The following is a 15630-nucleotide window of genomic DNA, read 5'->3' as shown; positions in this document are numbered from 1 at the left end:
CTGCTAGAACCTGTGTTTATTGGTGATTATGTTGTCTCCCCATAGTAGAATTTAAGCTCCTTGAGGACAAGGACTTACTTATTTTTGTATGTGTTCCAGAACTTAGCAAAGTGCCCAGAACATAGTGACTTACTAATAAATGCTTAAGAAATGATTAATTGATAGGGCAATTGGTGTTTTTCCTGTTACCATATGATGAAACTTAGGGGCAGAGAGGTTTAGTTACTTGCCAAAATTTCTACAAGTCCATAGAAGAGCCAAGCCTAGAAATTCACATTTCCTGCCTTTCCACTGTTCTTTCACTGACATCACATTTCAATTGGCTCTGTCAGTTTAATTTTACTTTGCTCTGTAGCTTAGAGTTTTAGAAATTGACATGTCCCCTCATAAATTATATATTGCTTATATAGACTAAGGATGAGGAAGTACTAGTCTGGGAAATGGATTCATATTTGTGAAATGAAACTGCGATTTTTGAACCCTTCAGTAGTAGTCTCCTGCAGCAGAAGGATTTGACTCCAAAGAAAAGAGCCATTTTCTCTGTGAGAGAGCTATACAATAATAATCACTACACATTGTATTAGATAAAAATCCAATAAAATACATCACACAGTTATGAGAATTTATGAAGAGGATTGTTAGTTGGGGATGTGAAAAATAGATTTAAAATATGTTTAAACTATCTTACATGCATAGGATTTCACCAACTTGAAATGAAGGGAAGGACATGGCATTGAATAATCTCAACAGGGACCGGGAGTACAGTTTGGCTGGAACATAGAGTGTATATATAGAGAGGGAAATATCATGAGACAGAGCTGGTGTGGTAGATTGTAGTTTCCAAGGTTACTCAATATTTGGATTTCTTCCTTAGGAAAAAAGGAGTGATTTTCTCCTTGTTTTTTTCTCCAGACACCCATCCCTTGGGGTACTTGCCTTGTATGAATTGGGAAGGAGGAACATGCAGACTTGGCGAGTAGAAAGGTGTTCCACCCTCCAGTATCATCTGCCATTCTACCCATTCTCTTAACACTCTTGGGCAATTTCCTTTGTGTAGGGATTATCTGTGGGAGATAGCGGGTGGGTGTCTAGGGATAGCAACATCTGGGTTCCAGAAACAGAGTAGAAATATGGTTGGAGGAGGAAGGAGTACCTAGATTCCTATCTAAGATGAAGAAGACTGGAGAATAGAGCAGGGCATTGGAGCCCTAAGACCAGAGTTGGAGCGAAAGGTGATGGGGAAGGGTAAATACCTGGGTTCTGTGAAGGGGTTGGGTACCCAGAAGGTGGGGTGGGGTTAAGGTTTGTTATTAAGAACCTCTTCTGACTGAGGAGTCTGCCGCACGGTTCCCTTTTCCCTGCTCTCCTTATTCCCATCTCACTTTTTCTAAAGCTCCTTTGATACTCTTCCCTTACTCTTCCTGTTTCCCTGTCCTCTACCACCCCAGTCTGTTTTTCTACCCTTTGCCCCAGGAGGTTTCCTAAACATCATTTATCTCACCCTTTAACCACCCCATTTAGTTCTTTCCCCTGGTTCTTCTCAACATTTTCTCTCTTTTTCTTCTAACTCACCCATTGTACTGTCATTTCCCTTTCCCCCCATTCCTTGCTCCCAAATATTCTGGCTCTTTCATACTTGTCTTCCTGTATATCTTTGTCTCTTCTTTTCCTGTACATTTCTTATGTTCACTTCCTTAATCTTTCCTCTAGTTTCTTTTTTTCATTCCTTCCAACATTTCTCTTCTCTCTGCCTCATCTTTTCCTTTCTCCAAAGGGTTATCTTTTTCCTAGAGGAAGTTGAGGGTGAAGGCAGAATAGTGAACTTCTTTTCAGAGTCACTATACCGTACTCTAACTGTACCATGCCCAAGGAAGCTAGGACCATATGGCCAGGGCCTCAGGAAGTATAAGCAGTCCCTAACCCCCACCACCTATTCCTCAGTGTTTTGGGTACCCAGTATCCTCACCTGTCCTGTGAGGTAAGGGCTGGGAAGGAGTCAGCCCCTATGGTAGACATCCCTTCACAGTTAACTTGAGGTGGGCCATGTTCCCCGCAGCCTCTACTCCATGTGTACCTCAGGTTTCTGACTCTGGGAAGAAGCAGTGTAGTGCTGCTGAGGAGATACCAGTACTTGTGAGCTACCTCTGTCTCAGCCAAAGCTGTCTTAACATGAAACCCCTTGGAGACCACCATTTATTAGTATCCTTCTGAAAGTTTAGTGTTGCAGGAGTTGGGGGCTGACCAAGACTCTCAGTTTTTCTCTCCCTGCTCCACCCCTACCAGATGAGAAGTTGTTGTTACTACAATAGGAGCTTTGCGTAGGACTGCAGTGATTGAGATTGTGGTTCTTTGTAGAATTACGGTGGAGCAAACTTCTGTAGATTTAGCAGAGAACCCTGAACTTGGAACTCAGAAAGTCCCAAAGCATAGGGTGAACTGATGACTGTAATTATTTCCAGATCTTTCAAAATGTGCTCCATATGTTTGAGAATACCCCCTGGTTTTAAAGGGAGCCGCCAGACTTTGGGTAGAAGTCTGAAGAAAGTTGGCCAGAGGAACATGGTGTCCCTTGAATTTGTCTGAATATTTGTGGTTTTGGTGGTAATATTAAACCATTAGTGTGCATATATGTATGAAAGAACTGACTTTTCACCATTCAATTTAGAAACCACTGAAGACAATCGTCATTGAAGAAATTGGTAACTTGGTGCAAAATACTGATTTGCCAGCAACAAATACCATTTCCATGTTAGAGACCAGTTGTATTAATCCAACAAATGTTATGAAGGCTTCAACTATTACAAGTAAAAAGAATTCAAGCCAAGATGATCTTTTGCCCACAAGTGATACTCCAAAAGCAAAAGTGTCAAAAATAGAAGAAATCACAGATATTCCAGTCCTGCAGTGAGTACAAGTGTGCACATTTGGTAGTGTTCTGTGGGGACATGATTGCCATGGAAAAGCTTCTATTTTTAATTATTCTGAGCTTTACTACTATTAAAAGGAAAAGCAACTGCTCAGTTTTGGCTTAAGAGTAGAATCATATAATAATTTAAATTTTAAAGTATAATATCTGAGATTTTACTTAAGGAAACACAAGGAAAGGTTACAGAGACCTTTATCAGTGCTTGTTAACTGCAAAACATGATTTTTTACAGGCATGTCCTCTTCAACATTGTGTATTGGTTCTATGAAAAGACAACATTAAGTGAAACATTGTAGTTGTCTTTAGGAGCAGTGGTTATTTTTTATGTACATGAAGGTAAACATTATCATGACTGAAAATATGCTGATGGTCAGAAGTTGTGGTAGAATTTGGTTATAGGTTATTAATGATATTTCTGTGAGATAGTGTAGGTTACAACAACAATGCAGGATGTCTGAATGAATAAGTTAAAGTCACATTTTTCCCTGGTAGTGGAAAGGTATATGGTAATATTTAATATAGTAATATTAATTTAATGGATGTATGTAGGCTAAATTAAGCAAGTTCTGTTTCAGCTTAAATTTCATAAACTTTTTAATAAAAATGATTGCTTCATCAAAAAAAGAACCTAACAAGAAGGTACTTACTAAAGGGAAACATTTTTTCTCTGTTTTTAATTTTATTCCAAGTTCTACCGATACAACATTTAAAAAGCATCTGCCTTTTATTAAGACTGGAGCCAAGGGTTTTTTTTGCAATCTTTGATAGGTAAAAGGTAACTACTTACATCTATCCTCTTCTCTCCAATCTTTATTTTAGTTCTAGGGATGAGAAAAATTACAACATGGGCAATAAGTAGGCCCTGGAGAGAATACATTGTCTAATTCAGTTTCTTTTTAAGATATTAATTTTCCCAGCTAAAAACTTTGGCTCAGGCAGCCTGGTGTCTAACTTAAGGAGACCTAGGGTCAACTCCTGCTTGTCACCTAGCACTAAGTGACCATGGGCAAGCCCTCTTACCTTCCTGAGTTTCAGTTTCCTCATCTATGAAATAAAGATATCTCTAGCACCTACCTCAAAGATTGTTTGACTCAAATAAGACTGTGTATGTAAAGCACTACATAAGTTATTAAATATTTTTCAAACCTCATGCCAATATAAAAGTGGATTCATCAACTGTACATCAGTCTACTGTACATCAGTCTTTCAGTAGGAAAAATTCAACTGAAGTAAAAACAATACCTACTCCATTTATTACAGCTGTTCTTCCACCAGTACCTGCAAACTCATTTCAGCTTGAATCTGATTTCAGAAAGCTGAAAAATTCTCCAGATATGTTATATCAGTATCTAAAGGTAAGTGATATGAGTTAGCAATTCTGTTTAAAACAAAGCTGAGTGCCATATGTTTGTCATAATCAATCTTGGCCTTGGAGAACAGATGAGGAAATGCATTTTATTTCCTTCCCGTGGAGAGGTGGTGGACTTTGGGTACAGAATGTTACGTACTTTGACAAACATAGTTGCTATATTGAATGGTATTGCTTAGCTGTTTTATCTGGAAATGATGGTGATGTAAAAAACAAAAGGCATACATACTTTAAATAAAGTCTTTACCCATCACTTAATCTCATATAATAAAAAATGGTTTCACATAGTCAATCAACGAGCATTTAATAAGTGTTTACTGTGTGTTAGGCACTGAGGATAAAAAAGGGGGCCGGGGGTAGCCCACATAGGCCTCACAACAGTAAGGAAATTTGGAAGAGGGGAGATTTTGGGAAGAAAAAAAGGAAGTTCTATTTTGGACGTGTCATTCTGAGTGTCAGGACATTCTAGAGTATCAGGACAAGAGTTGTTTTCCTTTATACTGTCTCCTCTTGTACCATTTACCATCTACAGTATGTTAATATAAATTATATATACTGGAACTTTAACGTGTTTTTTGAGTTGAGGTCTTCAAAATAGTGAAAAAAAATCCTCATTCTAGGAATTGTCTTCCAGCTGTTAAACTCTCGTTTGGTTGAAGAAAATGATCCGTTTATGAAATTTTGCCCGTTTCATATTTAATAAACCTAAATCTTTAACCAAAAGGCAAAACTAGAAAAGTCATTTTTGTTTTCATGAGAACTCTTTCATAGATAGGTGAGTCTCCTATACAAGGTATTCATTTTTTGAATTCTGCTCTTCCAGGCCTGAATAAGCTATGAAGATGATCTTGTGTTCTCTATAGACTATAATTTCATTTTGTATATCCCACTGTATCTTTGAATTCAGTATGGATCCCCAGTTCATTTTAATACAGCATGGCTACTTGTATATAGCAATCATTTCTCATCTCAGAATTTGTTCTCTGTTCATAAGAGGCTGGTGAAAAATAGGATATGTGATTATGATTTTTATAAACTTGTATATTTACTTCAGTAACTTTTATAACTATTCTTATTTTTTTTCAAGCAAATTGAGCCTTCCTTATATTCCAAGGTGTTTCAAAAATCCTTAGAGCCTGATGTATTCAACCAAATTTTGAAAATTCTGCATGATTTTTACATTGAGTAAGTTGAGTTTCTTAATTATCTTAATATGTTACCAAGCTTTATTCTTTTACTGGAATGTAGGAAATTCATTACTTTTTACTTATTATTTAATTTAGAAAATCTAACAAAATTATCTTTCATTACATTCAATAATTTTATGGTTGCAGAAACTTTAAAGAAATATTGAGTATTGAAATTGGAAAGCATAATGGTGAAGAGAGGGAAAAATACATTTTCTCCTCTCTGGGGAAAGGGTGGGGAGAAGAGAGCAAATAGAGTCTAATAGATAAGTAAGCTAATTTATCATTTCTAAGTACTTAAAGATGGATGTATTATAATCCCTTTCAACTTACTTTACTTGATTTGCTTCTTAGTCCCCAGAAAAATTAAAAATCAAATTTTTTCAGATGAAAAAAGTCTTAAGTCTCTAAGAAATTAGAACAGTATTATGAAAATTCTACTTTAAAATAGAATAAATGAAAAATGACTAGCTGAAAGAAAAATGTAGCCCTTAAGGTTAATTACAAATCTTAAAAAAGAAGTTAGAAGAAAGTGTACTATTTTTGATTTATCATTTGTTTTCCTCTATCATTTCAGCAAAGAAAAACCATCACTTATCCTTGAAATTTTACAAAGATTGTCTGAACTAAAAAGATTTGATATGGCAGTAATGTTTATGTCTGAATCAGAAAAAAAGAGTAAGTACTGTGAACAATATTTTTCCATTGTTGGTAATTCCTGTAGGTCTTTTAAACCTGTAAGAATTTGGTGAGTTCCTAGTCTTTAAAGTGAGGCAATTGGAATAAATGAACTTTGAGGTCTCATCTAGCACTCAGTGGTCATTTGGTCAGTTTCCTTAGTTTCGTTTACTTGACATTACTGTGATCATTGATTTTTATAATAACACTGAAGTGTACCATCAAATTATTTTTGGTGGGGGAAAGTGACTGAGTCATTCTATATTGCTTGGATTGGGAAGTATGGCAGCTACTCATGGCCCCAATTTCAATACTGATTGGCATAGAAGCTTTAGCTTGCTTCATTTTCCTAGCCTGGACCACTTGGCTCCTCCGTAGGCAGCCTAGTGCTCTAGGGAGCTCACTATATTGGTGCCAGACTTAGTGCAGACACCTGATCAGCTTTAGCCCAGCCTTCACAGGAGCAGGGACTACAGGCATGTTCCACCATAGTTGACTACCATAGGATTTTGAGTAATCAGAGAAGGACTATACTCCTTATATTGTATATATTAAATAAGAAAACAGATTTGCATAGTTAAAAATATTTTCAGCAGGAAGGTTTAGAAGTGTTTTTTTGCCTAATTTTCAGTTAAGCAGAAAATTAATTTAGTTATAATATCCCAAGAATCTTTTACTATACTGCTATTATTGTGCCTGCCAGGTACTGTCCTTATTGTAGACCAAGTTCTTAGCAAACAAATTCATCTCATGCTCCATTTAAAGCTACTTAGTCAAGTAAATATAATTATCTGTCCAAGATTGCCAGAGGTATCTGAAAAAATACTTCCTTCTAAGTGAGGAAAAGACAAGTGGGAATTAGGATTCTGCAAAGAATCACACAATTCAGATTTGGAAGGCATCTCAATGGTTGTATATGTGAAAGAATCTTTAAAGAGGTCTTTTTCCAAAAAACTCTCCAGTCACCTTGTACTTGCAAAATTGTGAACCCAAATGTAACGCTTTTGTCCTTTTATTAAATTTCATCTTATTTGATCGAGTACAGTGTTCCAACTTACCAAGACCTTTTGGGATTCTGTCTCTGTTATCCACTGTGTTAATGGTCCTTCCCAAGTTTTGTGCCATCTGCAAATTTGATAAAGCATTCCATCTGTACCCTTATCTAGATCACTATTAAAAATGTGGAAAAAAAGCCTAAAATCAAGCAAACACAAACCTCTGGGATACCCCTAAGTTTAAAGGAATGTGATCAGTAATTATTTGGGTCTACAGCCATTCAGCCAGCTTCAAACCTATCCAAAACATCATCCATCTTTTTTGTAAAAATAACATGAGAGAGCCTTTGTCAAGTGCTTTGCCAAAATCTTGGTAAAACTGTTATCTACTGCATTTCCATTAGTAACTCTGATGAAAAAGGAAATAAGATTAGTCTGGCATGACCTGTTCTTTTTGAAACCATGCTGGATTCTTGTAGTCATAGTTTCCTTTTCTAGATGTTCATTAGCCATCTCTTTAAATAATACATTCTAGAATTTTGCCAGGAAGTAAAATCATCTTACTATCGTATAGTTTGTAGAATTTATGCTTTTCCCTTAAAAAAATCAGGGAATGTGCCCCTTTCTATTCCTTCAATACCTGTCTTGTTCTCCCAAATCTTTTAGATATCACTAATAGTGGCTCACATCTTCCAGTTCATAGTACCTAAGGATTTAGGTCTTCAGAGCCTGGTAACTTTAACTCATCAAAGGCTGCTAGGTGTTCTTTTACTATTTCTTTATTTTTGGCATTAATATATATATATTGCCACTTTTGTTCTAACGTTTATAGTCCAAAGTCATTTTCCTTGGTAGAGAAAACAGAAGTAAAATAATAGTTGAGCAGATCTGCCTTCGTTTTATTGTTAGGTGGCATCATCATCTTGATCAACCTACCCGCCCTGAACATCAGTCTTCTATTTTTAAAACACGCGCGCACACACACGTTTTCATATATCACTTTGATTTCTGACTATATCTTTTCCCCTTCCCTAACCTAGCTTACCACTCCTAGCAATAAAAAAAAGAAAACTAGTAGTTAAAGCAAAACTAAACACCACAGCAACCAAGTCTGAAAGTATATGCAGTGGAAAAAAGGGAGTTATTTTTATTTTTATCTCTTTGGGTCAGATTTGGTCATTATAATTATATTATGTTTACTTTCATTTTTTAAATTTTTTAAATTTTTTATTTATCTTTATTTTTGTATTTTTAAAAAATTTTTATTAATTTATTTTGATTTATCAACAGTCACTTCCATATGCTTTTGAGTTGAAAATTCTTCTCCCTCTTCCTCCCCATCACCCTCCCCAAGACAGTATACAATCTGATATAGGCTATACATTTACATTCCTTTAAACACATTTTCACATTAGTGAAGTTGTAAGTAAAAATTAAAACCAATAGGGGGAACCATCAGAAAGAGGAAAACAAAACTCAACAGAAGAGAAAAAAAAAGATAGCGATTCAACTTCTGTAATTCTTTCTTTGAATGTGGATAGCATTTTCTGCTGTCTGCTTCTGTTTTATGGTAGAGTTCATCCCATTCACATTCACGGTTATGCTTACTATCTGTGTCTTTTTCTTCATCCTTTTTTCCCCCTGTTTATGCTTTTCTTTCTCCTTTCTCCTTCCCCCCCCCCACTAATGTTTTGCTTTTGACCATGGCCTTCTTCAGTCTCTCCTCTGTTCTATTATCCTTTTCCCTTTTCTTCCCCTTTACTCTTACTGGTTCTTCCTTCCTTTTTCTTTCCCCTTTTCCCTCCTACTGCCTATAGGGCAAGTTAGATTTTTATACCTAACTGATTATGTTATTCCCTTCTTGAGCCAAATCTGATGAGAGTAAGGTTCAAACAATGCTCACCCCCTCCCTTCTTTCCCTCTGCTGTAATAGGATTTTCTGTCTTTTCCTGTAATGTAATTTACCCTTGTCTGCCTCTTCCTTTCTCAGTACATTTTCTAAGATCAGACTAATCCACTTACTTGGATCCATTTAACCCACTTGATTAGATTTTTTTTTATCATTACATCAAAGTCAACTAATATCCACCCCCTTTATGTATACTCCTTTAACATGGTGTAATAACAATACAGTTCTCAAGAGTTGCAAGTGTCATCTTCCCTTGTAGGGATGTAAACAGTCCACCCTTATTAACAACATATTGTATCTTTCTGTCCCATTTACCTTTTTATGTCTTTCTTGAATCTTGTACTTGAAGATCAAATTTTTTGTTGAGCTCTGGTCTTTTTATCAGGAAGGTTTGGAAGTCCCCTATTTCATTGAATATCCATCTCCTCCCTTGAAAAATCATGCTCAGTTTTGCAGGGTAGTTGATCCTTGGCTACAATCCAAGCTCTTTTACCTTACAGAATATCATGTTCCATGTCTTTCGGTCTTTTAATGTAGAAGCTGCAAGGTCCTGTGTAATCCTGACTGTGGTTCCATGATATTTAAATTGTTTTGTCTTTCTGGCTGCTTGCAGCACCTTCTCTTTCATCTGGTAATTTTGGAATTTTGCTATTATATTCCTTGGCATTTCAATTTGGGATCTCTTTCAGGTGGTGAGCAGTGTATTCTTTCTATGGTTATTTTACCTTCTGGTTCTAGGACTTCAGGGCAGTTTTCCTTTATGATTTCCTGAAAGATACTGTCCAGGCTCTTTTTTTCATCATGATTTTCAGGTAGTCCAATGATTTTGAAATTGTCTCTCCTGGATTGATTTTCCAGGTCTGTTGTTTTGCCAGTGAGGTATTTTACATTTTCATCTATTTTTTCACTATTTTGTTTCTGTTTGATTGATTCTTGCTCTCTCATAGAGTCATTGGTTTCCATTTGTCCAATTCTAGTTTTTAACAGATTGTTTTCTTCTGTTAGTTTTTGTACTTCCTTCTCCAATTGGCCAATTGTATTTTTAAGGGATTTGTTTTCTTCAGTGTACTTTTTTTGCAGTTGGGCAATTGTATTTTTAAGGGACTCTTCTACCTCTCTCGTTAGACTTTTAAAATCCTTCTTGAGCTCTTCTAAGAGGGCTTTTTGGGCTTCAGACCAGTTCATATTCCCTTTTGATGTTGCAGCTGTGGGTTTGTTGACAATGTTGTCCTCTTCAGAATTTCTGTCTTGATCTTTACTCTTCTCATAATATGACTCTATGGTATGTTTCTTTTTACTCATGGTTTCTTTATTTTCTGACCTTTAAAGAGATTGAGCTCTCCTGCTGGGGAACAGAGGGCACTGACCCAAGCTTCTTGTGTTGGGAGCCTAGGTCTTGGTCACTGGCTTTGTATGCTGGGGCCTCTTATTTTGGCAATTGGAGCCTGTAGGGTTCTGGCAGCTTACCTCCTGTTGGGCTGGAATCAGCAAGGTTGGAACTTTCAGGCAGTTCTAGGTTGCCTGCTTTTCCTTTCCTTTAGCTTTCTTCAGCTCCTTTTAGATGGGTGATGCAGGGTGTTTATCTCCCTGGGGCCCCTTGCTATGCTGCCTCCCTTGTTTCTGCTGATGCACTGGGAGATTCCTTTGAGCTTATGGTGCTGAGGCACCTGGTTGTTTTCTGAGCTAGTTTCCACTGGTTCCCCCGCCCTTACTGAGGCACTTGGAGTTCCAGGTGTTGGTGTTTGCCTGCTCTACCACCTGGGCTTCAGGATCTCCTCCTGGTTGACAGTTGGAGACTATAGGATTCTGACAGCTTACCTGGTGTTGGGTTGGAATCAGCAAGGCTGGGACTTTAGGAAGACTCTAGGTTGCTTTCTTCAGCTCCTTTCAGATGAATGCTGCAGGGTGCTTATCCGCCTGGGGCCCTTTGTAGTGCTGCTTCCCTTATTTTTGCTGAGACACTGGGAGACCTCTTTGCTGGGCTGCTGCACTGCTGTTCCCCATCTTTCTTCTAGTTCAGCTGTTCCAGGGTATTTTTTTTCTGGGGTGATATTTTCTGCCTTTTCAGAGATTGGTAGGGGAGGGTGAGAGTGACTACTTTTTTACTCCGCCATCTTGACTCCCGGAAGCGGAAGTCCTTAATATTTACTTTCAGTTATTGGTTCTTTTCCATTTACATTGCTATGTAATTATTGTGTATAATTCTCCTAGTAATGCTTACTTCACTCCATATTAGTTTGTGTAAGTCTTCCCATGCTCCTTAAAGTTCTTAATAACTCATAATTTTTTATGGAATAGTCTATTCCATTATATACAGGTATCACAATTTGTTTTGCCATTCCCCAGTCAACATGCATCTACTTTGTATCCAGTTGTTTGCTTTTGCTCTGAATATTTTTATGTATATCAAACCTATCTATCTTTGAGCTCTTTGGAATATATACATAGCAATGAGATTTAAATCAACTGGTTAGTAGCACAATTCTAAATTCCCCAGGATCATTCGACAAATTTATAGTACTACCCATGATGTATTGGTGTGTTTGACTTTCTGCAGCGAGCTGCTCTTTTTCAGTTTGCTAGATGTGTGTTGAGGCCTTTGTTTTGATTTGCATTTCTTTTCATAATGATTTGTAGCAGTATTTCATATGTTGTGAATATTTTGCAATTCAAAATTTGTTTCTTTGCAAGTAGGAACCCAATTGTGCCTTGTTTGTTGCCTAGACATTTGCTACTTGCCTCTTCTCTTGGATTGTTTTCCTCTTTAAATTTCTGGGGTTGTAACTGCTATTCTTACGTCATAGCTGGTTTTCTGGCATCTACCTGGCTTGGTGGATATGTACTAGCAGTTTTCTTCCTTCCTGTTCCTTTTCAGTTTAAAACCCTTTTGATTAGATTGGCAATTCTGATTTTGCCAGCAATTGTTAGGTGCATTCCATTACTAGCCAAGAGCCTGACATTTCTGTAAACCATGGTCCAGAAATCAGAAGTCTGTACTCAGACACTAACGTCTTACCATGTTCTTCATCCTAAATATTTTTCTTCATCCTAAATATCTTCAGTAGGCATCACAGAAAAACCAACTATGCCACTATGATCTTCAGTTTCTCACCCAAGACTTCATAATCTTTGGCAGGGCTTTTTAGATAACTTCTGGTGGTTATTTGTGCCAGAAGTAGGTAGAAGTCACCTCTTTTGACAAATCTTGGTTTAGGAGATTCTGTTATGTCTGAGAAGGCAAAAATTTCCTGTTAGAGGATTTCTGGAAAGGCCTAGATGAAAATTGCCCAGAACGAGAAGGCATTGTGAGGTTGTGATATGCATTATTAGAAGAATGCCAATCAAGTATGAAATTTTTAAAAAGAAATTAAGGTAAAAATTTTAATATTTAATTTTTCTTTTCTTCTAGTTACTTGTGCATTATTTAGTCACATGGAAAACTCGGGATTGAAGGATAATTCTCTTGAAGAACTCAAGAAAAGATATAGTAGTTGATAAATTTTCATGAAATTATTGTTCTTTTGTTTTCATAAGTAAAATTTTGTTTTTCCTACTGCTGAAGACAAAGTATATATATATATATATTATATATATATATATATATATATATATATATATATATATATACACACATATAGGTCTGCTTCTGAAGGCTGTGAAGTCATAGAAAAAAGAATATTCTTTAGATAGGTTGGTCAATTGAATAGGATAGTGACTTGCGCTAGTGTGATGTACTTAAAAGTGTACTATTTATAAATCTTTTTGTGAAAATAAAATATCAATAACTTGAAGCAAATCAATGTTTTGTCATAGAAATAACTTGAAATATTAAATTGAAATGAATTGTCCCCATCCTCCAAGCACAGCATTTCACTTTTACTTCCTTATATTTTCTCCATTAAGATTTTCATGCAAGCTTAAAATAGTTCTATATCAGAATATGAATTTTTTGTAACATGATAAAGGTATAAACTGAACTGTCATTTGTCCATATGATTCAGACCCATCAACTGAGTTGCCTTATAATGCACAACGTATAAATCTATATTAAAAGACCTTAAAGGGGGATTATACATAAAATGATGATTTTCATTGTATTTTTTCCTCATGTTTTTCTCATCAAGCCTACCCACAAATGGCAGATGACCAAGAAAAACAATCTAAATATCTGTTCTCTTAGACTGTCAGCCACATAGGTCAGCAGATTCTCTGCTGTGCATTGGACACTCGGTAAAGATAAAAAAGAATACTGTGGAATTTCTGAGAGTGTTGAAAAAATCAAAACTAATACTTAGCTCATCAGTTTATGTCTTTGAAAAGTGATCAAGTTTTAATTCAGTTGAGTTCAGATCTACAAACATTTCCAGGTCCTTGGAATGGGGGAGTTTGAGAAGCGAATATAATAAATTGTGAAGTCTGTAACAGGACAGAGACTTACAACTAGCCCCTGGCACAAGGCCTGGTATAAGTATCAAAGAGAATGTATAGAGCTGAGTCCTAGGAGACCTAGGATAAATTTGCTGATAATGATATTTGACTTTGTTATTTTGTTCTTTAAATGCTTTACATAACTTATTTCATTTAAATATCACTAATTAATGAAGAAGCTTGCTACTACCTCGTGAGAGAGAGAGATAATGAACTAAAGACATGTATTTTTGGGTACCGGTAGGGTGGGAATTTATTTTGCTTGCCTGATAATTTGTTGTAAAGAGTTTTGGTGGTGGTGGTGGTGGTGTTTTTGCATTGAAATAGATGTGGAGAGAAAATAAAAGCTTGTTAATTGAAAAAAAAATTTTTTAACTTCTTAAAATAAAGTATGAATGAGCAGGTTGGATGTGAGGATGAGGGAGAGGATTGACTTGAAGATGACTTCCAAAACTGGAATGATGGGCAATGCCATTAATGCAAAAGGCAAGTCAGGGGTAAAGATGATAAATTTAGTTTGAGACATACTTGATATGTTTCTGGAATATCTGGGTAGAGTAGTCTAGCAATCAGTTGAAAATATCTAGCACTTTGAAGGTTTGCTAGTATTTACTTGCAGTCCTTTTTTTATTTTCACAGCAATCCTGTGTGGTAGGTACTATTATTTTAAATTCCCATTTTATAAATGAGAAAATGGACTGGGAAAAGTCACCATGGTCACATAGCTAATCTAGGAAAATGTGTTTGGAAAAGTTAATGTACTAAAGCTTTATGGTTTAGACCAAAATAATCCTAAAAGTTTCTACATGGCACTTGTAGCTTCCAGTGTTCTTCATAAAGTTTAACGTCCTACTTGTTCACTTTGTTCTTGACTAAATAACAGGCAAAAACATTCACATTGTTGATATGATTTGAAAATAAGTGAGAAAATTAAGACTTGTAGATGAGTTCTTTTATTCAGATTGTCACCTTGAGGGATAAATAGGAGATGGCCTATGCTCGGGCTTTGGTGGAGACAGCCCAGAACCGTGAATCCAAGAGCCCCACAGAATAATTGTTCAGCCCTGCTTTCAACCTGTCCCCAGCTTGCGTTCTCCATTTATATTTTGTGTTGCTTATTCCAAAGGGATAGTTTTTGTTAACAAAAGAAAGTTTGAATTTTGGTAGGATTTCCATTGAATTTCCTCAGCTATGGCTAGACATTTGGGATAGTTTTTTACTTTCCCTGTTGAATTACCAAAAGTTTTCTTAAGCTACTTGCTATTATATATGCTACAAATACTAATAGGGCAACTAAAGTAAATGTTAAGCTTTGAAAATGACAAGATGACCCACTGTAGTCTTGATTTTCAAAAAGGGAAAATAGATTCTTAAAACTCTAGGATGATGTAAAATTCTGCTTTCAAAATTGGTTGCAAGGGAAAACTTATAGGGGCAGGAGGGAATTAACAGATAATAATAACGATGCAAGAAAAGAGCATCAGTGAACATTCTAAAAATACACAGAGTGAGAACAAAGGGAAAATTTTGAGGGGGATGTGGACAAGCCAGGTCATTTTGTTACTATATTGAATTATACTTTAAAACATGTAACAAATTCAGTTTTACAGTCCTCATTTCTGTTCTTTGTATGTTGAAATGTTAGTGTTTGACATTTAAATTCATAATAAAAACTTTTAAAGGCTTTAGTTTGCATATTGATAATTTTTCTCTTGAAGGTATGTAAGCTTGAACAAGTTACAGTTTATTTTCTTGTTTATAAAATGAGGTGGAAATCTTGTAGTCCTAAGTCTTGTAATCCTTTTATATGCCTTCATTTCTCCGGGGTTGGTATAATCTGGCTTTACTTTTGTAAAATGAATCAATCATTGAACCAAAGTCAGAAGCAATTTTTTTCCAAAAAGGGAAGCATGAGACCAAATCAGTCAAAAAGCACCTTCCATGTGCCGGGCACTACTAAGCACTGGAGACAGAAAGAAAAGCAAAAAATAGCCCTTGCTGTCAAGGACCTGTCTAATGGGGGAGATGATACACAAACAGAGGGGAGGCTTTAGCATTAAAGGGGATTGATGAAGACTTCTTTTAGAAGGTGGGATTTTAATTGAGAGCTGAAAGAAGCCACGGAGGGAGGGCAGGAG

The 15630-nt window shown here is 36.2% G+C and overlaps 1 protein-coding gene across 1 annotated transcript in view; it reads left to right on the top strand.

Moving 5' to 3' along the window:
- RPAP3 (RNA polymerase II associated protein 3) overlaps positions 1 to 15180 on the top strand; it is a 53906-nt gene extending 38726 nt beyond the window's left edge. Inside the window, 5 exon segments of the mRNA XM_078156759.1 lie at positions 2666 to 2904; positions 4053 to 4281; positions 5383 to 5480; positions 6060 to 6160; positions 12474 to 15180. Coding sequence (XP_078012885.1) covers positions 2666 to 2904; positions 4053 to 4281; positions 5383 to 5480; positions 6060 to 6160; positions 12474 to 12559 — 753 coding nt within the window. The 3' untranslated portion in view covers positions 12560 to 15180.
- Positions 15181 to 15630: the final 450 nt, after the last annotated feature.

Source organism: Phascolarctos cinereus, unplaced genomic scaffold (assembly GCF_003287225.1).
Source record: "Phascolarctos cinereus isolate Bilbo 61053 unplaced genomic scaffold, phaCin_HiC Scaffold_1;HRSCAF=81, whole genome shotgun sequence".
NCBI lineage: Eukaryota > Metazoa > Chordata > Mammalia > Diprotodontia > Phascolarctidae > Phascolarctos > Phascolarctos cinereus.
The sequence above is the reverse complement of the archived record's forward strand: the minus strand, read 5'-3'. Positions and strand labels throughout refer to the sequence as shown.